Source organism: Borostomias antarcticus (genome assembly GCF_949987555.1).
Source record: "Borostomias antarcticus genome assembly, chromosome: 6".
Classification (NCBI taxonomy): domain Eukaryota; kingdom Metazoa; phylum Chordata; class Actinopteri; order Stomiiformes; family Stomiidae; genus Borostomias; species Borostomias antarcticus.
The window spans coordinates 7718344-7745843 of record NC_140239.1 but is presented as its reverse complement, the minus strand read 5'-3'; the positions used below and the strand labels follow the sequence as shown (position 1 = coordinate 7745843).

Below are 27500 nucleotides of genomic sequence, written 5' to 3'. Positions count from 1 at the left end.
CTAATACATGCTTTTATTGGTAGCAGGTTGGATTATTTTAATGCTCTCCTGTCTGGCCTACAAAAGCGATTAGTCAACTCCTAAAATCACTACTCTGGTTACCTGTCAGTTTTAGAATAGATTTTGAAGATTCTTTTTTTAGTCTATAAATCATACACCTAAATAACTGTTAGACATGCTTTTAAAATATACACCTTTTAGTTCACTCAGGTCCTCTGGCACTGAGCTTTTAATGGTTCCTAGAGCCAGGACTAAGAGGCCTGGGGAGGTCCTAGAGTCAGGACTAAGAGGCCTGGGGAGGTCCTAGAGTCAGGACTAAGAGGCCTGGGGAGGTCCTAGAGTCAGGACTAAGAGGCCTGGGGAGGTCCTAGAGTCAGGACTAAGAGGCCTGGGGAGGTCCTAGAGTCAGGACTAAGAGGCCTGGGGAGGTCCTAGAGTCAGGACTAAGAGGCCTGGGGAGGTCCTAGAGTCAGGACTAAGAGGCCTGGGGAGGTCCTAGAGTCAGGACTAAGAGGCCTGGGCAGTTCGTATGCCCCAGCCTTTGGAACACCCTGCCAGAGGACCTGAGAATGTCTGAGACATGTTTGTAACTTCTTAAGATCTTAAAACAAACATTTTTAATATTGCTTTTACCACATATCTTTACTTTACTTGTGTTAATATCTTAAACTGTTCTTAATTTGTTTTCTCTTTTTTTATATTGGTGCTATAGAAATAAAATGACATTGACATTGTGTGTGTGTGTATGTGTGTATGGTTGCCTGTGTGTGTGTGTGTGTGTGTGTGTGTGTGTGTGTGTGTGTCTATGTGCGTGTGCGTTTATGTGTGTGTGTGTGTCCGCGCGTCTATGTGCGTGTGCGTTTATGTGTGTGTGCGTTAATGTGTGTATGTGTGTGTGTGTGTGTACTAACCTCTGCCCCCCGTGCCTCCCTCCAGGTGTAAGTGTAACCTGCATGCGGGCCAGTGCTTCCTGAGGGAGGGGTCTCTGCAGTGTGAGTGTGAGCACAACACCACCGGGGAAGACTGCTCCCGCTGCCAGAGAGGCTTCAAGGCCAAGTCCTGGAAACCCGGCTCCTACCTGCCCACACCCACCGGGACCCCCAACACATGTAGGTACCGCAGCCACACACACACACACACAAGCGTGCGCGCACACACACACACACACCTATACCATCCCCACACACGTGCGCGCACATATACGCACGCACGCACACACACACACACACCCACACACATGTGGCTAGTACCTGCTAGAAGGAGGGTTCACAGTGTGTGCTGGATGCACTCACTCATCCACCCTCCAGTGCACACATACACACACACACACACACACACACACACACACACACACGTGTGCCCCCGTCTAGTATCTGGCCACACCCAATTAAACCCACAACATATGCACATGCAGCCACACACATACAGTACAACACACACACACACACACACACACACATACACACACACCCATACCATCCCCACCAGTGATGTGATTTGAGGCAGCGGAACGTGGGCCCCTCTGTCGGTAGACCTTCCATCTTCCATCTATCTTCCATCTTATTTTCTTATTTCCTACGTTGGCAGAAGCAGCACAGTGCCCCCCCCCCCCTCTCCCCCCCCCTCCACCCCACATCTCACTCCACTCAGAGGCCAGCTGGTGTGAGGAATCCTGCTTATGAACAGCCCAGCCCAGCCCAGCCCAGCCCAGCCCAGCCCAGCCCAGCCCAGCCCAGCCCAGCCCAGCCCAGCCCAGCCCAGCCCAACCTGTCTGTCTGTCTGTCTGTCAGTCTGTCTGTCTGTCATCACATCCTCTGAGTCTGCTGTAGCCGCCACATGCCATACACAGGAGGGGGGGTGCGGGCGGTGGGGGGGGGGGCTTCAGATGTACGCTAGAGAGAGATGGGGGAGGGAAGGGGGGGGCGAGAGAGGAGGGGTGACAGTGACAGATGAGAAGCCTCCAGCGCTGCTCTCTCAGATGTATGAATAAAGATTCATGGTGATTTTCAAAAATAAATGAGTAAAGCTACGTCTGTTCTCTCTCTCTTTCCCCCTCCCCTTTCATCCCTTCGTCTTTTCAACCTTCCCCCCCTCTCTCTCTCTCTCTCTCTCTCTCTCTCTCTCTCTCTCTCATCCTCTCTCTCTCTCATATCCTCTCTCTCTCTCTCTCTTTCTCTCATCCTTAGGTGAGGCAGCTGGGACCTTGGGCAGTAAGTAACACAAAGATTATCTCCTCTGTTCTCATCTCCTCTCCTCTTCTCTCCATGCATCATCATTGTAAATTTGACCTCTAGCACTCACACATCACTTAAGGCTGTAGTTTGACGTCATTAAGTAAGTGGTCTTCAAACAGCGGTAGTCTTCAAGTACCTTGCTCTTCAAACAGCAGTAGTCTTCAAGTACCTTGGTCTTCAAACAGCAGTAGTCTTCAAGTACCTTGCTCTTCAAACAGCAGTAGTCTTCAAGTACCTTGGTCTTCAAACAGCAGTAGTCTTCAAGTACCTTGGTCTTCAAACAGCGGTAGTCTTCAAGTACCTTGGTCTTCAAACAGCGGTAGTCTTCAAGTAGCTTGGTGAGTGGTCTTCAAATAGCGGTAGTCTTCAAGTAGCTTGGTGAGTAGTCTTCAGACAGCGGCTGGTTGAGTGTGAATGTTGTAAGGATCACTTTTTGACCACAAGCCCCACAGGAATAGTGATGCCCAGTTAGAGAGAAAGCCTGCTATACATCCAGTCATGGTAAGAGTAGCTAGAAGTAATCTTGTCATGTCTTTCATGTAGTAGCAAGTATTTGTGTGTGTGTATGTGTGTGTGTGTGTGTGTGTGTGTGTGTGTGTGTGTGTGTGTGTGTGTGTGTGTGACCAGCATCTCAAGAGTTCCAGTGACCCCGGACCTCTGAGAGAGGCTCAGAGTAGAGGAACTACCTCTGGTCCTGCTTATCTAGAACCTCTAGACCATTCTCTCTCTAGAACATTCTCTCTGACTGTGTCTGCCAACCCTCCCTGGATTCTCTCTCTCTGCAGCAGATGACCTCTTAGCCCCCCACCTGTCTCACCACACACACACACACACACACACACACACAAACCAGATACACACACACACACGCACGCACGCTTCCCTGGATCCATTTATCAAAAACATCGCCATTTCCCAGATTGTTGAGCCAGGTTTAATCCTGAGAGCACAGGACTCTTTTTCTGACTGGAAGAGCATGCTACTCAGAGTGTGTGTGTGACGTGTGTGTGTTTATGTGTTTGCTCTGGTATCTGGGTTGTCTTGACAGCAGGCTTTTAGCAGAGAAATTTCTTGCTGACGTCAGTAGAACATCGGAGTGTAATGTCAGGCTAGTATTAGCGGAACATCAGGCCCTGAGATGACACGGCATTTTGGTTAAAGTTTACAGCGGCTTGGGAATTTCTGCTCTGACAGAAGAAGGTCCAATGAAGACATGTTAGAGTTGTCAGGAGAAGACTTCCTGTCTGACCCAGCATCATGTTGGGATCCTGATCCTGTGGTTACAGGTTTGTTGTTGGAAGATATAGTGGTGTTGGTGTGTGTGTGTGTGTGTGTGTGTATGTGCATATGTGTGTGTTTGTGTTGGGTGGTCAGAGCTCTGGTTATCCCACCTCTACCTGTCAATCAGGGCTCAGCCGCCACTCCTGATCCGCTGGTGTCGTCTCTGTGATTACGAGACACAATCAGACATATTCCTGCCCAAACCAGGCCCAGGCCCAGAGCCAGACCCAGACCTAGACCTAGACCTAGACCTAGACGTAGACGTAGACGTAGACGTAGACGTAGACGTAGACGTAGACGTAGACGTAGACCCAGTCCCAGTCCCAGTCCCAGACCCAGATCCAGACCTAGACCTAGACCTAGACGTAGACGTAGACGTAGACGTAGACCCAGACCCAGTCCCAGTCCCAGACCCAGACCCAGACCTAGACCTAGACCTAGACCTAAACCTAGACCTAGACCTAGACCTAGACCTAGACATAGACATAGACATAGACCCAGACCCAGACCCAGACCTAGACCAAGACCAAGACCAAGACCCTGACCCTGACCCTGACCCTGACCCTGACCTAGACTCAGACCCAGATCTAGACCCAGACCTACATGTAGACCTAGACCTAGACCTAGACCTAGACCTAGACCTAGACCTAGACCTGGACCCAGACCCAGACCTACAGTATACCCAGACCCAGACCAGTCCAGGCCATACAGAACAGTGGTTTTGAACATAGTCCATGGACAGATATACCAAAGCCAGCTTCCTCGTGTAGAGTTTCGTTTGATGAAGACAATAAAGATCGGAGCCTGATAACAATAAGATATGAGTGAGAATATACCCTGATAACAATAAGATATGAGTGAGAATATACCCTGATAACAATAAGATATGAGTGAGAATATACCCTGATAACAATAAGATATGAGTGAGAATATACCCTGATAACAATAAAATATGAGTGAGAATATACCCTGATAACAATAAAATATGAGTGAGAATATACCCTGATAACAATAAGATATGAGTGAGAATATACCCTGATAACAATAAGATATGAGTGAGAATATACCCTGATAACAATAAAATATGAGTGAGAATATACCCTGATAACAATAAGATATGAGTGACAATATACCCTGATAACAATAAGATATGCTGAGACACTGAGGAACAGGGTCAAGACTTTACTTAACTACAATGTGTGGTAAGGAGGTGTGTACGTATCTCGAAGCAGCAGTAGGAGTCCTGCTGTGTGTGTGTGTGTTCCAGATGTGTGTGTGGTGTTTTTCTGTGCATATCTCGGAGCAGCAGTAGGAGTCCTGCTGTGTGTGTGTGTGTTCCAGATGTGTGTGTGGTGTTTCCTGTGCGTATCTCAGAGCAGCAGTAGGGGTCCTGCTGGGCAGCAGGCTGATGGTTTATTAAGACTGCTCTCCTCCCAGCTTGATAATTAGCGCCTGGCCAGAGGGACCTGCTCAAGCTCCACATAAAACACACCTCATTACCATCTCACACACACACACACACACACACACACACACACACACAGAGCACATGCCCATCTACTGCTACACACACATTTACAACACACGCACACACACATACACACAGAAACACACACCCCGAATACACATGGATCGACTGCTAAACACACACACACACACACACACAGCTCTGCGGTATGCTCAGCCCCAGATAGTCTTCACACAGACCGAGAGACTCCGTACTGGGTGAGGGTGTGTGTGTGAGAGAGTGTGTGTGTGTGTATGGCTTCTGCAGCAGCAGAGCATGCTGATGCATGATATCACTCTGATTCCAATATCTGACCAACCAGGAAGAAACAGAATTGTATTAACGCAAGGCCAAGACACCTACAGTATACCCTATGTGTGTGTGTGTGTGTGTGTGTGTGTGTGTGTGTGTGTATCTGTGAGTACAGTATGTTCCTGTGTTTTTTTCAATAGTTTGTTGTGCACACAGATCGAAGCATTTGCAGTTAGTAACTGAGAACCAACTGTATTGGATCCTTGGTAACTAAACCCTGTAGACCCAACCGAGTCAAGTCAAATCAAGTCAAGCTAAATCGTATTCCTCAAGCACATTTAAAAACAGCTCATGTTGACCAAACATTTGTTGCTGTACAAAAATCACAATAACAAAAACTTAGGCTGCGTTCCGAATCGCATACTTCTACTTCTTACTACCAGTACCTACTACAGCTGCCCTTAGAAAGTACCTACTTTGCAAGCAGTAGGCATCCAATTGGGACATACTACCTTGTCATAACATTGCGCCTTGAAATTTGCCCACATCCGTCGCTGTCCATAACGTGACATTCGTCTACAGCTGTCACGACTCGCACATGTGACGCACATTTCCGCTGCGCACAGGATTGTGGGTCAGAATAGCCAGAAAAGCCTGCTGGCTTGCACAGGATTGTGGGTCAGAATAGCCAGAAAAGCCGGCTGGCTTGCATACTGCAAAATACGACCGCATGTACTGTAGTAGGACATCCTGGTATTTTTGCCATACTGCATGTGGCATACTATGTATTGGGACATACTACATCCTGTTTTGGCATACTATATAGTAGGGTAGTATGCGATTCGGAACGCAGCCTCAGTCCTCAGGCTGTTTGACTTTTACTTTACATTACATTCATTTAGCAGACACTTTTATCCAAAGTGACTAACAATAATTGCATTTCAGTCAGGTCAGTTCAGTTCAGTCAGACTTCTCACTGTTCTAACCATGTAGCCTCCAGCAGCACCCCTGCTGTCAAACCCACGACCCTGGCAGACCCCACCGTCGGTCCTCAGGCCAGCGCCATACCAGCTGACCCTCCAGCTGACCTACCAGCTGACCCTCCAGCTGACCTATCAACTGACCCTCCAGCTGATCTACCAGCTGACCTACCAGCTGACCTACCAGCTGACTTAGCCGCTGGCACTGATGCGTCAGGTGACGGACCAGGTGGGAGACTAGTGAGCTAGTGAGACGGCTGTAGTACTAGTGGTGGTGGTATTAGTATTGTGGTAGTATTGTAGTTTTACTGGACCAGGTGAGCTACAGGTCTATGATGATGGTAGAGATAGTGGTAGTATTGTAGTAAGTTATCTCAGTGTACTTGTATCTCAAATCTAGTATTTGAGATATCTCAGTGTATGGAGTATGATAACCTATTCTGTCGCTGCTCCTTTAAGTGTCGTCGGTAGCGACTGACCAAGCAACGCCCACCATACCCGCCTCGGCAACTGACTCCGTTAGTCCTGCCCAGACAGGAAGCCCCTCCCTCACAGCAGTCCCCACCCGTCCGACAGACACCACCGGAGGTAAGCCCAACCCCCCAGGACCAGAGACACCTTTCACTACCGTTGTGTACTCTTCTGTACACAATCATTCATCATCCTACCTGAAACTTTTTCCTCAAAAAACCTCTTTGTAGATTTAGAAGTGAGGTATATCTCAGGTAAAGTGAACATGGATTTGGAATATATACTGTCATCACAATTTTGTTTGGTGAATGTATACACATATGACCCAGAGAATGATATCAACAAGATGTCCGTTGACTGAGTTTTAAATAGCCATGGGTTCTGTTGAATTCCTGGACCAGTCGGTAGTTTACTTTCTCAGGTGTTAGCATCAATATGAGGGAAAAGGTGTTACAGATATCTCAGAGAGTTCTCCTTGGTAAATAAAGGATGAGGGTCTCCACGGGTAATGCTGTTTTACCGGGCTGTCTGTCTCTCTGGTGACCTTGAGCCCTTTGACCTCACTTAGCCCCCGCCTCCTCTCCCCGGAGAGACACGGTCCGGTACGGGAGCTCTCCATACTGTATGGTACTGTGTCAGGGGCCAGGGCTCAAATATTGCTGCTGGTCTATTTCTGAATGCAGAGCTGCTAAATATTTCACCAGCAGAGCGAGAACAGGTCAGCGAGAGAGAGGGGGGGTGGGCCGGGGGTAGAGAGAGAGAGAGAGAGAGGGGAGGAGCGGGGTGCAGAGATTACAGTAAGAGAGAAAGAGATAAGAAGAAAGGGCAGAGAGCCTGTGTGATACTGAGAATGAAAGAGAGAGAGAGGGATGAGAGAGAGAGAGAGAGAGAGAGGGGTGGGGGTCATAGACAGAGAGATGGAAAGGGAAGGATATGTGACACCATAACAGGAAGCAAGGACAAGTGTCATTGAGGCGGCAAGGAGAGGAGGAGGAGATGTAGGAGGAGGAGAGGAGGATGAGATGTAGGAGGAGGAGGAGAGGAGGGGATGGAGAAGAGGTGAGAAGGAAAAGTGGAGGAGGTGAGGAGGAGGGAGAGATAGGAGGAGGAGAGGAGAGGAGGACGGGAGGATAGGAGGAGGACGAGAGGAGGAGGAAGTGATATGGGTAAAGAGGGATCCTGTTTCTGCTGATCCAGAGGCAATGATCAGTAGGATGGAGACTATGACCAGTCCAGCCCAGGGCCAGCAGGACATACTGTACAGATGAAATCAGCGTATGTGTTAAGAAGAGATGAGGGGAGATACGGGTGTGCAGAATTTATGGCTTGACTGTTTCACCATTTCCACGTTTTATTACATTTTCACCATTTCCACGTTTTATTACATTAGACAAGACAATAGATTGAGTTCATTTTTGCCTTAAACATCTACACACAATAGCCAATAATGACGAAGTAAGAACAGGTTTTTAGAAAATATGCAATTTTATTTTACTGACAAAAATAGGTTTTACATATCTGTACACACCCTTAGCCTAATACTTGGTTGATGCACCTTTGGCAGTGATTACAGCTTTAAGGCAGAAAGAAGCTACTGTATGAGCTTGGCACACTTCTTTCTGGAGATTTTTGCCCATTCCTCTTGGTATATCCTTGCAAGCTCCGTCAGGTTGGATGGTAGGTAGGTACACAGCCATTTTCATCTCTTTCCACAGATGCTCAATTGGATTCAGGTCTGGGCTCTGGATGGAAAGGACATTCACAGACTTTCTCTGAAGCCACTCCTTTGTTCTCTTGGCTGTGTTCCTCGGGTTGTTGTCATGTTGGAAGGTAAACCTTTTCCAAAGTCTGAAGTCCAGAGTGCTCTGGAGCAGGTTTTCTTCAAGGATCTGTACTTACTGTGGCCAGGTGAAGTCTGGGTAGGTGTGGCATCGGTTGGGGCGTCCCTGGGCTGCAAGCCTATTTCCAGCGCGTTTCAAACAAACATTCTTGGTGGTTTCAAACTTCTTCCATTTATGAATGATGGCAACCACTCTGCTCTTTGGGACTCTTTGGGAAGCTGCAGACATTTTTCTGTACCCTTCTCCAGATCTATGCTTTGACACAATCCTATTTCTGAGGTCTGCAGATAATCTCTTAGACCCAATGGCTTGGAACATGCTCTGACATGCACTGTCAACTGTGGGACCTTATATAGGCAGGTGTTGGCAATTCCCAATCATGTCCAATCAATTGAATTTACCACAGGTGGACCAATTAAGTTGTAGAAACATCTCAAGCAGCATCAGTGGAAACAAAATGCACCTCAGCTCACTTGACTGGGTGTCATATCAAAGGTTGTGTACACTTGTGTACATATTATATTTTACATTTAGATTTTTAATAAATTAGCACAAATGTCTAAAAACCTGTTACCTGTTAAAGTCTGTAACATAATAAAACGTGGAGAAGGTGAAAGGGGTGTGTAGACTTTCCGGCTAAACTGTATTTCTGGTGTCGAAGGCAAAGACTCTCTAGTAATAATAAATTATGGTACAGAGTCAGAACCACAAGTGTACAGACTCTCTGGTGAGGAGAGACTGGTGAAACTGATGGTTTCTCTATAACAATCTTCAGTTGCTCCTTCTTCCCCCCAACGCTGCCGCCGACATCACCTCTTCGTCAGATGGAGTCACTGACACAACAGACAGCATGGCGGTAGCGACTGACTCCACGACTGATACACCTAGCACAACCACTGACATCAGCCCGACTACTGACACGGCTGGTACTACCACGGGCTCTGCTAGTACAACTACTGATATGAGCATAACTACTGACACGGCTGGTACTACCACTGGCTCTGCTAGTACAACTACTGATATGAGCATAACTACTGACACGGCTGGTACTACCACTGGCTCTGCTAGTACAACTACTGATATCAGCACAACTACTGACACTGCTAGTACTACCACTTACTCTGCTAGTACAACTACTGATATCAGCACAACTACTGACACTGCTAGAACTACCACTTACTCTGCTAGTACAACTACTGACATCAGCACAACTACTGACACTGCTAGTACTACCACTGACTCTACTAGTACAACTACTGACATCAGCACAACTACTGACACTGCTAGTACTTCTACTGACTCTGCTAGTACAACTACTGACATCAGCACAACTACTGACACTGCTAGTACTACTACTGACTCTGCTAGTACAACTACTGACATCAGCACAACTACTGACACTGCTAGTACTACCACTGACTCTGCTAGTACAACTACTGACATCAGCACAACTACTGACACTGCTAGTACTACTACTGACTCTGCTAGTACAACTACTGACATCAACATAACTACTGACACTGCTAGTACTACCACTGACTCTGCTAGTACAACTACTGACATCAGCACAACAACTGTCATCAGCATAACTACTGACACTGTTAATACTGCCATTGGCTTGGCTACTACAACTATTGACCCTAACCCTGACCCTGACCTAGCCCTAACCCCAACTGCTGACACAGCTATCACAACTACTGATATTAGTACAGCTGATGCAGCTAGTATAACTACAGTCTCAGTGAATACAACTACTGACTTCAGTATAACTACAGACTCAACTACTGTCACGGCTAGGTCAACTACTGACATCAGTACAACTACTGACAGTGTAACTACAGGGTCTGACACTACCGCCTCAAGTACTACGTTTGACATTTTCACTCCAACTGCCGACATGAGCACAGCTACTGACATGCCGACTTCTACTGACCCCAGTACATGGACGTCCACTGCAGCCAGCAGCAGAGACTCAGACGTAAGCCCTCTGCCCTTCGCTGTCCCTGATTCTCCACCGGACCCCTCCACTCCGCCACCTGACATAGGCTCCCCGGCAGCCGATGGACTCACCTCCTCCCCAGACTCAGACACTTCAGAATCTGCTACGTTTATTCCAGCAACTGACACGGCCACTGCACTTCCTGAAGGAGGAGCTCCACGCCCTGATGGAGAAGCCCGACCCCTTGATGAAGAAGCGCCACGCCCTGATAGAGAAACCGTGCCCCCTGGTGGAGAAACCACGCCCAGTGAAGGTGAAGCCCCACCCCCTGACAGAGAAGCCCCACCCCCTGATAGAGAAACCGTGCCACCTGGTGGAGAAACCACACCCTCTGATGGAGATGCCCCACCCCCTGATGGAGGGGCTCCGCCCCTTGATGGTGAAGCTCCACCCCCTGATGGAGAACCCCCACCCCCTGATAGAGATGCTTCAACTTCCGATGGAGAAGCCCCACCCCCTGATGGAGAAGCGCCACCCCCTGATGGAGAACCCCCACCTCCTGATGGAGAAGCCCCAGCCCCTGATGAAGAAACCCCGCCCCCTGATGGAGAAGCCCCACCATCTGATGGAGAAGCCTCACCCCCTGATGGAGAAGCCCCGCCCCCTGATGGAGGAGCTGGTCCTGATGCTGTTGCCCCAGTAACAGACGCTGCTCTAGATGCGGCCTCTCCAGTCCCAGAGCCAGTAGACCCAGTAGAGCCAGTAGACCCAGCTCCTGACGCAGCTTCTGGACCAGACGGTGGGTCAGATACTGCAGCAGGTCCTGATGCTGTTGTCCCAGTAACAGATGCTGTTGCCACAGCACCGGATGCTGAAGCCCCGGGACCAGGCGAACTAGACCCCGGGGGCAGAGAGACCAGCAGAGAGCCTGAGAAAGAGAGGGAGAGTGGGCAGTCAAAGGAAAGAGAGAGAAAAGAAGAGGATGTTTCAGAGGAAAAAGGTACATTGGAAACAGACAGAAATGCTGTATGATGATGATGATGATGATGATGATGATGATGATAATGATGATGATGATGATGATGATGATAATGATGATGGTGATGATAACCACAATGATGATGATGATGATGTGAATGATGATTTTTCTACTCCCTGGCCGAAGATGAGAGACTGGCATTAGCAGCTTGTCACATGTTACTGTAAACGCAGTGGACAGTCATACTATACAGCTGTTCATTCACCACCAATAAAGAGCCTTTGGAAGTTGTTGCTCTCTCTTTCTGCTCTCTTACACTCTTTCCAACGCACACAGTCACTGAGGCCAAGGAAGACAGGAAAGACAAGGACACCGAGGAGAGGGAGGCAAATGAAAAAGATTCTGAAAAGAAAGACTATGAGAAAAAAGGTATCTTTCTTTCTAGCAGTAGTGTCGTCAATGAGAAGTGCTTTGGTGTGTTGTGTGTGTTTTACCTAGACCGCTGCTGTAGACTGTGTGCCCCGTTCTAGTAAAACCCCGACGAGAACCCCACCACACCCATTGGCTGGACAGCACAAAGTGATGTCACAACAGCTCTGGGGTTGATGTTGGGGAATTAGTTTCCTGGTTGCCAGGGGTCACACAGATGACTGATGACCTGGTTCGGTCCCTGGGGTTCACTTGGAGTGCGTTCAGCCCCGACAAAATGTTGCAAAACTTATATTGAAACGGAAAAGGTGATGCGTTGAACACTGTGTGTGTTACGCAAGTGTTGCATCAATGGCAGCTGAGAAGATATATTAATCCGCTGATTGGGCAACACCTCTGACACACCCACCAAATGAGAGAAAACCTACCTCAAAGCCTGTTGCACACCATCTCACACTGTTTCACACCGTTTTGAGAAATCTCACTCACCCCTGATCTGGATATCTGTGATAGCACCACTAACACAGGAGAGGGTGGGATCATATCTACACTGTTGACCTATCAGATTCTGTATTACTGACTGTTGTCCAATCAGACTCTGGCACCATTTGGCGTCATCCCTTTCATGTGGATTGTAGTTATAGTCGCCATCTTATCTCTGGTTGGCTGGTGAATCTATGGTAGTGGTTTGTAGGCCTACATTAAGTCTGTAATAGTCTACAGTAGGTCTCTGTAATAGCATAGGTCTGTAGTAGGTCTGTAATAGCAGTACGTTTACTGTACGTCTCTGTAACATCAGTGTTCTACAGTAAGTCTCTGCAATAGCAGAAGGTCGACAGTAGATCTGTAATAGCCGTAGGTCTACAGTAATTCTCTGTAATCGTAGTAGGTCTACAGTACAGTGGGTCTCTGTATTCGCTATAGGTCTACAGTAAGTCTCTGTAATAGCCTTAGGTCTACAGTAAGGCTCTGTAATAGCAGTAGGTCTAAAGTAATTCTCTGTAATCGTAGTAGGTCTACAGTACAGTGGGTCTCTGTATTCGCTATAGGTCTACAGTAAGTGTCTGTAATAGCCTTAGGTCTACAGTAAGGCTCTGTAATAGCAGTAGGTCTCCAGTACAGTAGGTCTCTGTAATAGCATAGGTCTGCAGTAGATCTGTAATAGCACTAGATCTACAGTAAGTCTCTGTTATAGCTGTAGGTCTACAGTAAGTCTCTGTAATAGCAGGTCTACAGTGGGCCTGTAACAGAAGTAGGTCTACAGTAAGTCTCTGTAATAGCAGGTCTACAGTGGGCCTGTAACAGAAGTAGGTCTACAGTAAGTCTCTGTAATAGCAGGTCTACAGTGGGCCTGTAACAGAAGTAGGTCTACAGTAAGTCTCTGTAATAGCTGTAGGTCTACAGTAGGTCTCTGTAATAGGAGGTCTGTAGTAGATATTTGTAATAACAGGTCTACAGAAGGTTTCTGGAATAGCAGGTCTACAGTATGTATGTACAGGAGCGTGTATGTAGTGTGTGTATGTACTGTAGTGTGTGTATGTAGTGTGTGTATGTACTGTAGTGTGTGTATGTAGTGTGTGTATGTAGTGTGTGTACGCAGCATAGGCCAAGGACCTAAAATAGTACTTATAGCTTGAAAGAGCGGGATCCTCACAGCTCTGGTGCTTTGTCCCTCAAGCTGTCGTTAAGCTGCTGATACCTGGAGGACCCAGGTTCAGCCAGCTGTCTAAGATCGCGTACATCAGCTTCCAAGGTAAGATGCTGCAAGCTGATAGAAAACCTATCTATAGATTTCCTTAGTGTTCACGCTCAAGCTGTTTAGAAACAAACCTGTTTCTATTGATTTAATGTGTCACTGAGATTGTGTATAACTGGAAAATTACTAGCCTGGTAATCCAGAATCATCACATTTTTTGAGGACGTTTTCAGCTTGTGTGTAGAGTATTTGTTAGTATTTGTATTTGTATGTCTTTTATTGTTTTTGTGTTTGGTCTCACAAGGTAAGGAGATCACCATTAGATCACGCCTAGATCCACACTAGATCCCACCCTTGAGTCACACTAGAGTCGCACTAGATCAGTAAAGGCAAGGCAAGGCAAGTTTATTTATATAGCACATTTCAGCCACAGGGCAATTCAAGGTGCTTTACATGAGACATTAAAACCATTAAAACAAAAAGCAAGACATTATAGACATTTAAAACAAAAGGCAGGACAAATTAAAAGCATTAAAACAAAAAGCAAGTCATTATAGACATTTAAACAAAAAGCAGGACAAATAGAATACAGGAATAAAAGTTACAGTGCAGTATACTGATAAACATAGCTCCTCTTAGAAAGCAGTGGCAAAAAGAAAAGTCTTCAGGCTTGTTTTAAAAGAACCAAGAGTTGCAGCAGACCTGCAGTTTTCTGGAAGTTTGTTCCAGATATGTGGAGCATAAAAACTGAATGCTGCTTCTCCATGTTTTGTTTTAACTCTGGGGACAGAAAGCAGACCTGTGCCAGACGACCTGAGGGGTCTGGATGGTTCATAACGTAGCAGCAGATCAGAAATATATTTTGGCCCTAGACCATTCAGTGCTTTATAAACCAACAGCAGTATTTTAAAGTCAATTCTTTGACAGACAGGATAAAGATCACTACAGATCATTTTATCCCCTCGCTCTGCATGTCATCATAAAATACATTGTATCTCCCATGACCTCTGCAGACTGTAGTGTTGTAGTTCTCCAGACCTCTGCAGACTGTAGTTGTAGTACTTCAGACCTCTGCAGACTGTAGAGTTGTAGTTCTCCAGACCTCTGCAGACTGTAGTGTTGTAGTTCTCCAGACCTCTGCAGACTGTAGTGTTGTAGTTCTCCAGACCTCTGCAGACTGTAGAGTTGTAGTACTCCAGACCTCTGCAGACTGTAGAGTTGTAGTACTCCAGACCTCTGCAGACTGTAGAGTTGTAGTACTCCAGACCGGTCTCAAGACCGCTTTTTTAAGCTCTCGGTCTCGCGGAATCGACTGCACTTTTACTCCGTCTTGTCTCAGTCTCGGACAAAGAGGACTCAAGATTTAATTTCAAGACTGGTCAAGACTAATTTATTACACACACGCAAACACACACACACACACACACATATATATATACATATATAGCATCATAATGCCCTGACTGATGAAGCCTGATAATCTCCTGATTATCTTCATTAGCAGGCTTGAGCAGACTCAAGCGCTTAGAACCATAAACAGACAGTAAGCAGTCAGTAGCCTAAATATTGGCATTATTATCAACAGAGAAAACAATTTGGAATGAAGTCTAAGTCTCTAGTTCCACGCTTTTAGTTTGACTAGACATCCCTTCTGTTTAACTAGTATGTCCTTGGCATCATCCATCATCCTCCTCTCCTCCCCTCCCTCTGTCCGCAATCCTTCAACACCCTTCTACAGATACTTATCTTCTCTCCCTTTCTCCCTCTCCTTCTCTCTCCCTCTCTCCTTCTCTCTCCCTCTCTCTCCTTCTCTCTCCCTCTCTCCTTCTCTCTCCCTCTCTCTTCTTCTCTCTCCCTCTCTCCTCTCTCTCCCTCTCTCTCCTTCTCTCTCCCTCTCTCTTCTTCTCTCTCCCTCTCTCCTTCTCTCTCCCTCTCTCTCCTTCTCTCTCCCTCTCTCTCCTTCTTTCTCCCTCTCTCTACCTCTAACTCCCTTGCTCTCCTTTCCCTCTAACCGCCTCTCACTATTTCTCTCTCTGCCTACCCCACCCTCTCTCTCTCTCTACCTCTCCCTCCCTTCCTCTCTCTCTCTCTGTCTGTCAGACTGTGAGTGCTATGGACACTCTAACCGCTGCAGTTACATTGACTTCATCAACGTGGTGACGTGTGTGAGCTGCAAACACAACACCAGGGGGCAGAACTGTCAGCATTGCAGGCTGGGCTTCTTCAGGAACGCCTCGGCCGAGCTTGACGATGAAAACGTCTGCACTGGTCAGTCTGGAACACACACACACACGCACGCACACACAGACACAAACACACACACACATGCACACACGCGCACAGAAACTGTTCTCTCAGATTATATTCCATTTACATTAGTACTGGAGACTGGTCTCAAGACCACTAAGATAAAAGTTTTCTATATCTAAACTCTTTACAGGCCCAATAAAAAAAGTTTACTGTTATTAAATCAGTCCAGTCCAGTAGAAAAGTACTTTCTGTTACTCCAGTATACTCTGGCAGTCCTGGTGAGGGTGCAAAGTACCTTTGAAGAAGGACACAGAGTCACACTGCCACCTGCTGGACACGCATGACAACAGTCCTCTAACACCCAAACCGCCCCCTTTACTCATCCGTACGTTTGTTAGTTCATCCAGACTGTTGCTCTGTTGTTTACTTGTTTATCCAGCATGCAGACGCGTTGTATACTTGTTTATCCAGCGTGCAACAGTGTTGTTTACTTGTTGTAGAGTGTAACTGTAACCAGCTGGGGTCCCTGCACGCACGCTGTAACGAGACAGGCTTCTGCGAGTGCAGAGACGGCACCGTGGGACCGAAGTGTGACGTCTGCCTGCCTGGATACAGCTGGAGCACAGGCTGTGTGGGTGAGTAGAGGGGTAGACAGGGCTGTGTGGGTGAGTAGAGGGGTAGACAGGGCTGTGTGGGTGAGTAGAGGGGTAGACAGGGCTGTGTGGGTGAGTAGAGGGGTAGACAGGGCTGTGTGGGTGAGTAGAGGGGTAGACAGGGCTGTGTGGGTGAGTAGAGGGGGTAGACAGGGCTGTGTGGGTGAGTAGAGGGGGTAGACAGGGCTGTGTGGGTGAGTAGAGGGGTAGACAGGGCTGTGTGGGTGAGTAGAGGGGTAGACAGGGCTGTGTGGGTGAGTAGAGGGGTAGACAGGGCTGTGTGGGGGAGTAGAGGGGGAGGAGGGGGGGGTAGACAGGGCTGTGTGGTCGAGTAGAGGGGTAGACAGGGCTGTGTGGGTGAGTAGAGGGGTAGACAGGGCTGTGTGGGTGAGTAGAGGGGGAGGAGGGGGGGTAGACAGGGCTGTGTGGTCGAGTAGAGGGGTAGACAGGGCTGTGTGGGGGAGTAGAGGGGTAGACAGGGCTGTGTGGGGGAGTAGAGGGGGTAGACAGGGCTGTGTGGGTGAGTAGAGGGGTAGACAGGGCTGTGTGGGTGAGTAGAGGGGGAGGAGGGGGGGGTAGACAGGGCTGTGTGGTCGAGTAGAGGGGTAGACAGGGCTGTGTGGGGGAGTAGAGGGGTAGACAGGGCTGTGTGGGTGAGTAGAGGGGGAGACAGGGCTGTGTGGGTGAGTAGAGGGGGGGGGGGGTAGGGTGGAGGAGGGGTAGACAGGGCTGTGTGGGGGAGGAGGGGGGGAGGAGGGGTAGACAGGGCTGTGTGGGTGAGGAGGGGGGGAGGAGGGGTAGACAGGGCTGTGTGGGGGAGGAGGGGGGAGAGGGGGGGAGGAGGGGTAGACAGGGCTGTGTGGGTGAGTAGAGGGGTAGACAGGGCTGTGTGGGGGAGGAGGGGGGAGGAGGGGTAGACAGGGCTGTGTGGAGAGGAGGAAGGGGGAAGAGAGGAGGAGACGGGGGTAGGAGGGAAGGATGGGCTGTGTGGGTGAGTAGGGGAGAGGGGGAGGAGGGGGAGGGACAGACAGTGGACAGGAGGAGCCAGACTGTGTGAATGAGGAGTAGGGGATGGAGTGGTGGTAGTGGTGGGGGAGAGAAGTAATAGGGATCTTGTCGAGTGATACAGTGTAATAATAAGGAGAGGGAGGGGGGAGGGAGGAGGGAGGAGGGAGGAAGGGAGGAGGGAGGAGGGAGGGAGCCGGTGATCCAGCTGCACCAGCAGCCCAGCAAGGTGGTATATTAATGTGTCTGACATCAAATATTACAGTTTAATTAATTACTCACGGGGCCTCCAGGAGGAGACGGGAGCTGGGAGGTCACCGCCGCCCGCTGCTAGTATCACATCAGCCGGTGTCTCTGTAGCTAATATCACTGTGTGCCGTTCCTCTCTCGCTGGCCCTGTTCACCTTGTCTGTCCTCCTCTGTTGAGTTGTTTTATCCTCCTCCCCCTACTCTCCTCCCTTTTTCCTCTCCTCCGTTCTCTCCTCCGTTCTCTCATCCTCTCCTCCCCCAGCCGACGTGTGTGACGATGCCCTGCGGCTGTGCCAGAACGGCGGCGTGTGCGTGGGGAAGCAGAAGTGTGTGTGCGCCGCCGGCTTCAAGGGGGTCCTGTGCGAACAGCAGAGCTGCGAGCGGGGGAAAGTCTGCAAGAACGCCAACGCCGCCTCCTCCTCCTCTTCCTCCCTCTCAGTCCTCCTCCTCAGCGCTCTGCTCTGCTCGGCCGTGCGCACCGCGGCCGCCCGCTAAACGTAACGCCCGCCATGTGTTGACCACGCAGAGGCGGAGTTTACCTGTCCTGGGCATTGAGACCTCCCGCCGAGGACCCCACAGTGACCTCAAACTCACGGTGTTGTTGCATCCTGGCGGATCGGGGGGTTGCAAGGTTACTGAGGCTCCTCCCTCTGTCTCTGACTGGTTGGCGTGACCGATCAAGACTCCTCCCTCTGTCTCTGACTGGCCGGTCTGACAGAACCAGACCAATCATACATCGTACTCTGAGGACACTGAACTTCTCTAGCTGTTTTCTTGTCGTTTATCTGAGATTGTTCTCACTCACAGCCCCAGAGTGTTGTGGGTGGAGGGGTTTTGGAACCACAGTGGACATTTGCCAAGTTCTTCTCCTCTTCCTCTTAACTGGACCGACGCTGGTTCCTGACAACTGTCGCCGACGGACCAGAGAGGAGAACCTGATTGGATAGTAGCGAAACTCTACTTCTCTCTAGTCAGTTGTGGAGATTCCGTCTTCACATGTAGCCTACAATTCGCGTGACATGCAGTAAGAGTGTGTAAACCCATCTAATTTAATTTGCGCCAATCAAATATATATTTCATATCGACACTGTACTGTATATGAACATCTAGGCTATTGATTTTTTGTTGTAGAAATTGTTAGCCTATTTTTGTTCTATGTAAACATAATCAGTCTGATGACAATGACCCATAATCAGTGTTTTGCTACTGCAGTCCAGACGATGTGAGAGATGATAGTGGACTGTGCTGCTCATGCCTTTCAAGACTGCTAGAGGAATAAAGAGAGAATGTTTGAATTGTTTGGTCTCTTTTTAAACTGTAGCCTAAAACACAAAGGTTGGTTGATTGGCTGGTTGACTGATTGACTGAATGGCTGTCTGGTGAGGTGAATGGCTGTACGATTGTCCGATCACTACATAATATGTACATATTATGGTACCTAGGCTACTGTACATAACACAGCTCTCCAGAAACACATCTAGAACAGTCTCACAGAGTGAGATCCATCGTTCTGCCGCAACCTCCCTGCTGTGACTGGAGGACATCTCGGCCTGTGTTTCTCAACCAGGGGTCCATGGATGTGGACTGTGGCGTAATTACAGGGGGTCTGTGGGAAAGTGTTAAAAAATAGATTTTTTTTTAAAGACAAGTTTATTTTTGTTAAATGTATAGAAACATGTTTAAAGAATATTGTATAAGCCCATCAAATTGAAGGAAAAAGTAAGACTTTTTCTAAATATACCGGGTCCAGAACTCAAAAAAGTTTGAGAACCACTGATCTAGGCTACTCCTGTTCCGACAACCGTGCCCGCGGACCGGTAGCCTACTGTGTCTTTAATGCATGGATGTATGCTACTGTAAACGTCATATTCATGCGCCTCAATACATGATTCCACTGCTGGGAATGGCATGATGATATGAAACCAGCTGTAAGTGCCTGTAGTTGCCTGTATATTTAGTCATTATACAGAAGAGTTTTAATAATATTTGGTCCTTTTCCGCTCGCGTATAAAATGTACCGTTTTATCTGTTCTAAGTGGTTTGTCTCCAGCGTGTCCTTGGCAGTCGGTGTCGGTGTCGGTGCGTCTCTCGGTAGAGGAGATCCGACCAGCGCGCATAGTCATGGTCTGCTGAGTCGAGTCCCCGTTATTCCCATACCGAGTGTGGACGCAGCGACCGACCTCACACCGTACCAAGGGGGCGGCGGTCCGATGGGAGGCAGCCGGACAACGGCGGTAATGAAGTATGGGTTCCCGTCTTTGGCCAACATCAAGACCCGGGAGTCTTACGTCACGTCTTACGATCCGAGAAACCGGACAGCGGCTTGGGTCATAGAGCAGCTCACCCCGCAGACGCTCACTGGATCTTCCGACAGAAAGTTCTGCGAGTTTAAAGAGGACGACTCGGTGCACGCGTACCACCGCGCAACGAACGCCGACTACAAAGGCAGCGGGTTTGACCGGGGTCACCTGGCCGCCGCAGCCAACCACAAATGGAGCCAGAAAGCGATGGACGACACATTCTACCTCAGCAACGTTTCGCCGCAGGTAGATGACTGTAATCCACCCTTTATTTCAAAGGCAGTCCCCATCTCTGACTGCAAGTAGCCTAGGCTAATATTACATTACAGTCATTTAGCAGACACTTTTATCCAAAGCTACTAACAATAATTGCATTTAACGCAGGAAAAGTCAGTGTACTACTACTTGCCAGAACTCTCAAGAGCATCTCCTTTCTAAAACAAGTGACTAAGAGCATAATCTAGTGCTGAAGGCAAAGTGCAAGAATAGCAATCTAAAATACAATAGGTGCTTAAAAGGGTGTATCGTTGTAGTACTTCTTGAAGAGATGAGTTTTCAGCCTGCGACGAAAGATGGGCAGCGACTCTGCTGTCCTGACATCAGTGGGCAGTTCGTTCCTCCACTGCGGTGCCAGGACAGAGAAGAGCCGTGACCGTGTCGATTGACCGTAGGGGCCTAGGAGTGACGGGGCAACCAGTCGCCCCGAGGTAGCAGAGCATAGCGGTCAGGAGGGGGTATAGGGTTTGACCATGGCCTGGAGGTAGGAGGGGGCTATTCCTTTCATTGTCCTGTAGGCTAGCACCAGAGTTTTAAACTGGATGCGATCAGCTAGAGGGAGCCAGTGTAGGGAATGGAGAAGGGAAGTTGTGTGGGAGAACTTGGGGTGGTTGAACACCAGACGAGCAGCAGCTTTCTGGACAAGTTCCAGGAGTTTAATGGCTGACGCCGGGGCCCCAGCGAGGAGGGAATTGCAGTAGTCCAGGCGGGAGATGACCAGGGCCTGGATGAGCACCTGCGCTGTTTCTTCAGTGAGGAAAGGAGCGAATCCTCCTGATGTTGTAGATCATGAATCTGCAGGAGTGTGACGGATGTGATATGTGCGGAGAACGACAGCTGGTCGTCCAGGGCCACACCCAGGTTCCTCGCAGTCCGAGTTGGCGTCACCACTGTGTCTTCAATGGTGATGGCCAGGTCCCGGTGCGGGCAGCCCTTCCCCGGGAGGAACAGCAGCTCAGTCTTGTTCAGATTGAGCTTGAGGTGATGTGTCGTCATCCACTCCGAGATGTCAGCCAAGCACCCAGCTATGCGTGTCTCCACTTGTCTATCAGGAGGGGGAAATGACAGGACCAGTTGGGTGTCATCGGCATAGCAGTGATAGGAGAAGCCATGCGAGCGAATGACAGAGCCCAGAGATGTAGAGGGGAAAAAAGGAGAGGACCCAGAACAGACCCTTGAGAAACCCCCGTAGTCAGACTACGCTGTTCCGACATCGACCCTCTCCATGTCACCTGGTAGGAGCGGCCCGTCAGGTAGGATGCAAACAGGGAGCGTGCAGAGCCAGCGACGCCTTTCTCCTCAAGGGTGGAGAGGAGGATCTGGTGCTCTAAAGTATCAAATGCTGCTGACAGGTCTAGGAGTATCAGGACAGAGGAGAGAGAGTTCGCTCTCGCGGCATGGAGTGACTCCGTCACTGTCTCTGTCGAGTGGCCATCCTTGAACCCGGACTGGTGGGGGTCTAGGAGGTCGTTCTGGTGGAGGTATGAAGATAGTTGGTTAAAGATAGCACGTTTAAGTGTTTTAGATAGAAACGATAGAAGGGAAACCGGTCTGTAGTTTTTGACATCAGAGGGGTCGAGAGATGGTTTCTTCAGGAGGGGGGTGACTGGCAGTCTTGAAAGCGGAGGGAAAGCATCCTGATATAAGAGATGCGTTGATGAGGTGGGTTAGGAAGGGAAGGAGTTCGGGTGCAACAGACTGAAGGAGAGTCGAGGGAACAGGGTCTAGGGAGCATGTGGTGGGGCGGTTAGATGTCACAAGGTTATTATCAGGTTAATATCAGGGCAAGTACATCTCTGCAGTCAGTGTAGATGCAGTCAGTATGCAGAGTGTAATGTGTATGTGAGTGCGGTGAGTGAATAAGTGTTTTCTCCCCCCCTAGAACCCTCACCTAAACCAGAAAGCCTGGAACAAGCTGGAACAGTACTGTCGCTCTCTCACTAAGCAGTACTTCAACGTGTTTGTGTGCACAGGACCTCTCTACCTGCCCAGGTAGGCCTTGAACTACTACTCGCACCTGACTCACACACACACACACACACACACACACACACACACACACACACACACACACACACACGTGTGTCCTGCCTGGTCTCCGTGCGTTCCTGAGCGGGCGTGTGTGTGTGTGTGTCTGTGTGCGTTCCCGTGCGTACATTCCAGGCAGGAGGCGGACGGAAAAATGTACGTCCGTTACCAGGTGATGGGCCGTAACCACGTGGCGGTGCCCACCCACTTCTTCAAGGTGCTGATCCTGGAGAAGCCGCATGGCGAGGTGGAGCTCCGCCCCTACGTGATGCCCAACGCCCCCGTGGACGAGAGCACCCCCCTGGAGCGCTTCCTGGTGCCCATAGAGAGCATCGAGAGGGCATCTGGACTGCTCTTCGTCCCCAACATCATGAAGAGGACCAATAGCCCGCTGGCCATCACTGCCGGCCCAGGGAAGTAACCCTGGGAGGTGTAGTCCTGTATCTCAAGGCACCTGGAAGTTGTAGTCCCAACTACAATAACAACAACCAGGAAATGTAGTCCTATTCCCTGGTTATCACCTGAGCCAAACTAGGCCAAGGAAGGTGGCGGAGATGACTGGAGATGGACAGGAGAGGTGGACGAGGAATGTTCTGGAATAACTCAGCCCCGTTCAGACAGGCGGAAAAGGTCAGAGGTCAGCTCAGGGAATAAGAGAAATACTCAAGGTCAAAAGCATAGACTACCAGAAACACTTACTCTTTCAAATACATTACCAAAACACACTCTTTCCAATATTCAGACATTACCAAATACACTGACTCTTTCAAATACTTTGATATTACCAAATACACTGACCATGACCGTGTAGAGAAGCTATTGCACCACCAACTAAACGACTGTCCAACACTGCCGTGACTATTAACTGTAGCCGCCACCCACATGGCGGTTGGGATGTTGTTGTTGTGGATCTTGACGTTAATAATATAAACGTGCAGAATGTTTCATGAGTCTGGTTGTTGTCTCTTTGTTCTACTATACTGTACTGTTCCACTTGTCTTTAAAGGAATCGGGACAGGGCATTCCTCTGGGCAAAGTATTTCTCTGGCCAGGCGTGTGTGTGCGTGCATGCATGTGTGTGTTTGTGTGTGAGAGAAAGTAAGAGGGAGAGTGTGTGTGTGTGTGTGTGTGTGTGTGTGTGTGTGAGTGAGAGAGCGTAAGAGGGAGAGGTGTAGGTGTGTGTGAGAGTGAGTGAGTAAGAGAGAGTGTAGGTGTGTGTGTGAGTGTGTTTCTGTAGAAAGCAGAGACTGAGGTGCCTTTGTGTGTCCGACTCGAATGTTGCGCAGCGTCACGAGGAGGAAGTTAGAGATAATAAAGTGAGAGAGTCAGCTGTCTCACCACTCAAACATACCGCACGGCCGAGCTCCATCTTCAAGAGGTTGCTGGTGAGTGAGGTGTCTCTGTGGAAAGGTATGGAAACGGAGGAGTTTGGGATCAGATCAGATTAGAGGTTGTACTAGAGTACAAGAGGAGAGAAGGGACGCATGCATAACCCAAAAAAATATTTGATCTTGTCCGAACAAGACGCTAGTCTCATGACATTGGAAATGACCTTATTTGGATCTTGAATAGACAGAGATAGTGTAAAGACTCCTACCGTAGTCTCTCTTCTCTCTACCCCTGCAGATGAACCGATGGTCTGATGGAGAGATGTTCTGTATAGACAGGACTCTGGACTGATGGCTGGACCAGTCAGAACCAGCACTCAGGGAGTCTGGACTGGGCATCCTGTAAGAAGAGAGAACTAAAAGGAGGAAACTCAAGCACACTTGTTCTCTTGTAACTTTCAGCTGTATTTGGTCTGCTTTTGGATTGATCCACAACCGTTTTGGTCGACTGTACTCTCTCCTGCAGACAGATATGGACCACAGAGTTACACTTCTGCCTTACTGAGTCTTTCTGGAGTGGTAGCAGCGTCGTTACAGGTTTTGGGTGTCTAAGTGTGTGTGTGTGTGTGTGTGTGTGTGTGTGTGTGGTGCATCAACAATGGGGTGTGTGATGTGTACCCCGCTGGATGACCTGTGTAACATATCGCTACGGAGACGGCGTTGGAGGCCGGTGGAGCTGAGAGCGTTTCCCCAGGCAACCTACGAGTGTTACCAAGGATACCAGTACAGAGAGCTGTCTCACCTCACCCCCCGCCGAGACCACCCACCTGGTCCACACTACCTTCACTGACGACTAGGACCTCACTGTCCCAGCCATACCAGAACCAGGACCATACCTACATCACTGACTGACTAACCAAGGCCACTCAACTGTTGTCAAGACTTAGACTCTAACCGAGCCAATGTGGTGTGTTTTTCAAATTAACTGTATAAACTGAAAATAAAGAATTGTCCAGATGACAGCAGAGTGAAACCAGGAGTGTTTGTTTCCATGTTCCTCAGAAAGGTGGTGTTTATGAGAGACTGTAAGCCCCCAACCACTCTTGGTCCGGGAGATCATGGGTTCGATATTGTCTAGGTAATGTTGTCCCTCCTAAAATAAAGGTTACCCCACTCTCCCAGGTGAACATTAAAACTTTATTGCTGCAGCGTTTCGGTACTTGGACCTTCGTCTGGCATCAGTACTGAAATGTTGCAGTAATAAAGTTTTAATGTCAAGATTCAAGATCAAGATCAACTTTAATGTTCCACAAATTGAAAATTTGGCTTCCACCCATGCTGCAGCCATAAAAGATATCAGCAGCATTCACACACAGTACAGATACAAAGAGTTAGTACGCAAAAGTGCCCTGGTGCATCCATACAAACATGACACAAATACAAACAGAAGACAAATACAAACATACGACACCAATACAAACATAAGACATACAAACATACGACACAAATACAGACATACTGTAATACACAAATACAAACATACGACACAAATACAGTACTCAGTACAAATAGGCCTACAATGTGAAGATACAAAGTGCAAGCTAAGACAGTGCAGGAACCTTCATTTTGTTAATTTGCATTTCACTCCAACACTCCTGTCAGACAACTCAGTGCAGAAGACTAATTCTGACAGAAGTCCATTCAATGTTGTCCCTCCTGTCGTCTGACAGTAGATGTTAATATGAAGGTTGACCAGACTGGTAGATGTTAATATGAAGGTTGACCAGACTGGTAGATGTTAATATGAAGGTTGACCAGACTGGTAGATGTTAATATGAAGGTTGATCAGACTGGTAGATGTTAATATGAAGGTTGACCAGACTGGTAGATGTTAATATGAAGGTTGACCAGACTGGTAGATGTTAATATGAAGGTTGACCAGACTGGTAGATGTTAATATGAAGGTTGACCAGACTGGTAGATGTTAATATGAAGGTTGACCAGACTGGTAGATGTTAATATGAAGGTTGACCAGACTGGTAGATGTTAATATGAAGGTTGACCAGACTGGTAGATGTTAATATGAAGGTTGACCAGACTGGTGGATGTTAATATATGAAGGTTGACCAGACTGGTAGATGTTAATATGAAGGTTGACCAGACTGGTAGATGTTAATATGAAGGTTGACCAGACTGGTAGATGTTAATATGAAGGTTGATCAGACTGGTAGATGTTAATATGAAGGTTGACCAGACTGGTAGATGTTAATATGAAGGTTGATCAGACTGGTAGATGTTAATATGAAGGTTGACCAGACTGGTAGATGTTAATATGAAGGTTGACCAGACCAGAACAGTGATATTTTAGGTTCTGCAGCTAAGAGTGGCTCCATCACACTCAGACAAGCTGTAGAACATGAGGGTTTTATTAAAACAAAACAATATATAAATTCAATAAATAATATGAACTTATTTGAACTTGAACATAATTTAAAACATACCGTTAATACATGTTTATAGGTAATTTTAAACATTTAAGAACATACTTTATCAACATCACAGACCAGCTCCATATCAGAGAGGAAAGAAGAGGGGAGAGGAGTAGGGAGGAGAGGAGGGAGAGAAGAGAGGAGGAGAGGTGGAGGAGAGAGCAGGGAGGGGTGGAGAAGGGACAAAGGGAGAGAACAGTAGAGATGACAGGAGAGATGTAAGGGTGAAAGATTGACGAACTGTGGTAGTCAGTCTCAGAATAGTTGTCCCGTAATGTTAATCAATCGAAGCAGTTGTCTCATAACATTAACACACTTCTTCAATACAACACATACTGAGCTGTACAAAATACTATCCCTCCCCCCAAAACAATCCATAAAAATACTGGTGACGTTTTATATACATCTGGCAGGACTGGGAGATCCTCGATAGACTAATAAATTACTCAACATACAATGGAGTTGAGATCCTTCTTTTAAAATTAATTTCAAACTAAGCAGGGCTGGAGGTCTGGTGTGATTATGGCACATGCAAAACCCACTGTCTGAGCCAACGACAGAAGGACATAGCTAGCTAACAGGTATGCTCAACATATTGTACAGGTAAGAATACAGAAACGTGTGTTTTGCAACCAAACAGATAAAACACAGCTACTGAGTAAGTGATTGATATGTGGATGCTACAACAATATACAGTAGAGTCCAGTAGAGTACAGAAGAGTGCTGAGAAAGGAGCCAGAATGCCCAGTGGCATCAACGGCAGGTCAGAGGTCATGACGATACAACAACTTCCTGTTTCCGGTTAGGGTAATCTCTGTTGGACAGGAAGTGATGTCGGCACTCAGCAGGGTCCGAAGCCCTCCTTTGAGTTCAAGGCTGTTGGGGGTAACAGTGAGGTCAGGGGTCAGGGTAAGAGAAGTTCAGGGCACAGGGTGGGTGGGAGGGCTACGGCAGGACTGGGAGAGATCAAGGTGCTGTTTCGTATGGTCGGCAGTCAGGGCTGCAGGTGCTCTCTGGTCTCTCCTGGTCCCCTCGGTGACCTCCAGTCCACCGTCAAACACAGCACTGCTATTGGTTACCGGCTCATCCAATCACAAAGGAGATCGGTCTCTCTGCAGATACTGTAGGGGGAAGGGGGGCTCCTTCACCCACCCCCCTCCTACAGTCCTGTCCAATCAGGCTCTATCGGGCCAGCGCTGGTCCCCGCCCCGCCATCCCACCCAGTAAGCCCCGCCCCCTAGCAGTTGCTGCTGTTCCGGAACTCCCCGTTCTCAGTGATCTGCAGCTTGCTGGGATTGGTGGGCGACAGGCCG

General features: G+C 48.3%; 3 protein-coding genes across 3 annotated transcripts in view; 2 read left to right on the top strand and 1 right to left on the bottom strand.

Annotated features, from left to right (window-relative positions):
• Positions 1-18261, top strand: part of ntng2a (netrin g2a) — a gene marked incomplete at both ends in the record, with an annotated part of 33223 nt that extends 14962 nt beyond the window's left edge. Inside the window, 5 exons of the mRNA XM_084439668.1 lie at positions 937-1109; positions 2187-2210; positions 15710-15877; positions 16360-16494; positions 18029-18261. Of these exons, the coding sequence (XP_084295794.1) occupies positions 937-1109; positions 2187-2210; positions 15710-15877; positions 16360-16494; positions 18029-18261 (733 nt within the window). The remainder of the gene's footprint in view (positions 1-936; positions 1110-2186; positions 2211-15709; positions 15878-16359; positions 16495-18028) is intronic.
• A 1471-nt stretch (positions 18262-19732) lies between these two features.
• Positions 19733-22819, top strand: endog (endonuclease G). Its single transcript, XM_084439755.1, has 3 exons — positions 19733-20312; positions 22225-22334; positions 22506-22819. Exons 1-3 carry the CDS (start codon positions 19779-19781, stop codon positions 22789-22791), a joined length of 930 nt encoding a protein of 309 aa, XP_084295881.1. The 5' UTR covers positions 19733-19778; the 3' UTR covers positions 22792-22819.
• Positions 22820-27424: 4605 nt separating this feature from the next.
• Positions 27425-27500, bottom strand: part of dab2ipa (DAB2 interacting protein a) — a gene marked incomplete at its 3' end in the record, with an annotated part of 9420 nt that continues 9344 nt past the window's right edge. Inside the window, exon 13 of the mRNA XM_084439752.1 lies at positions 27425-27500. This exon is cut by the window's right edge and continues 92 nt beyond it. Within this exon, the coding sequence (XP_084295878.1) occupies positions 27425-27500 (76 nt within the window).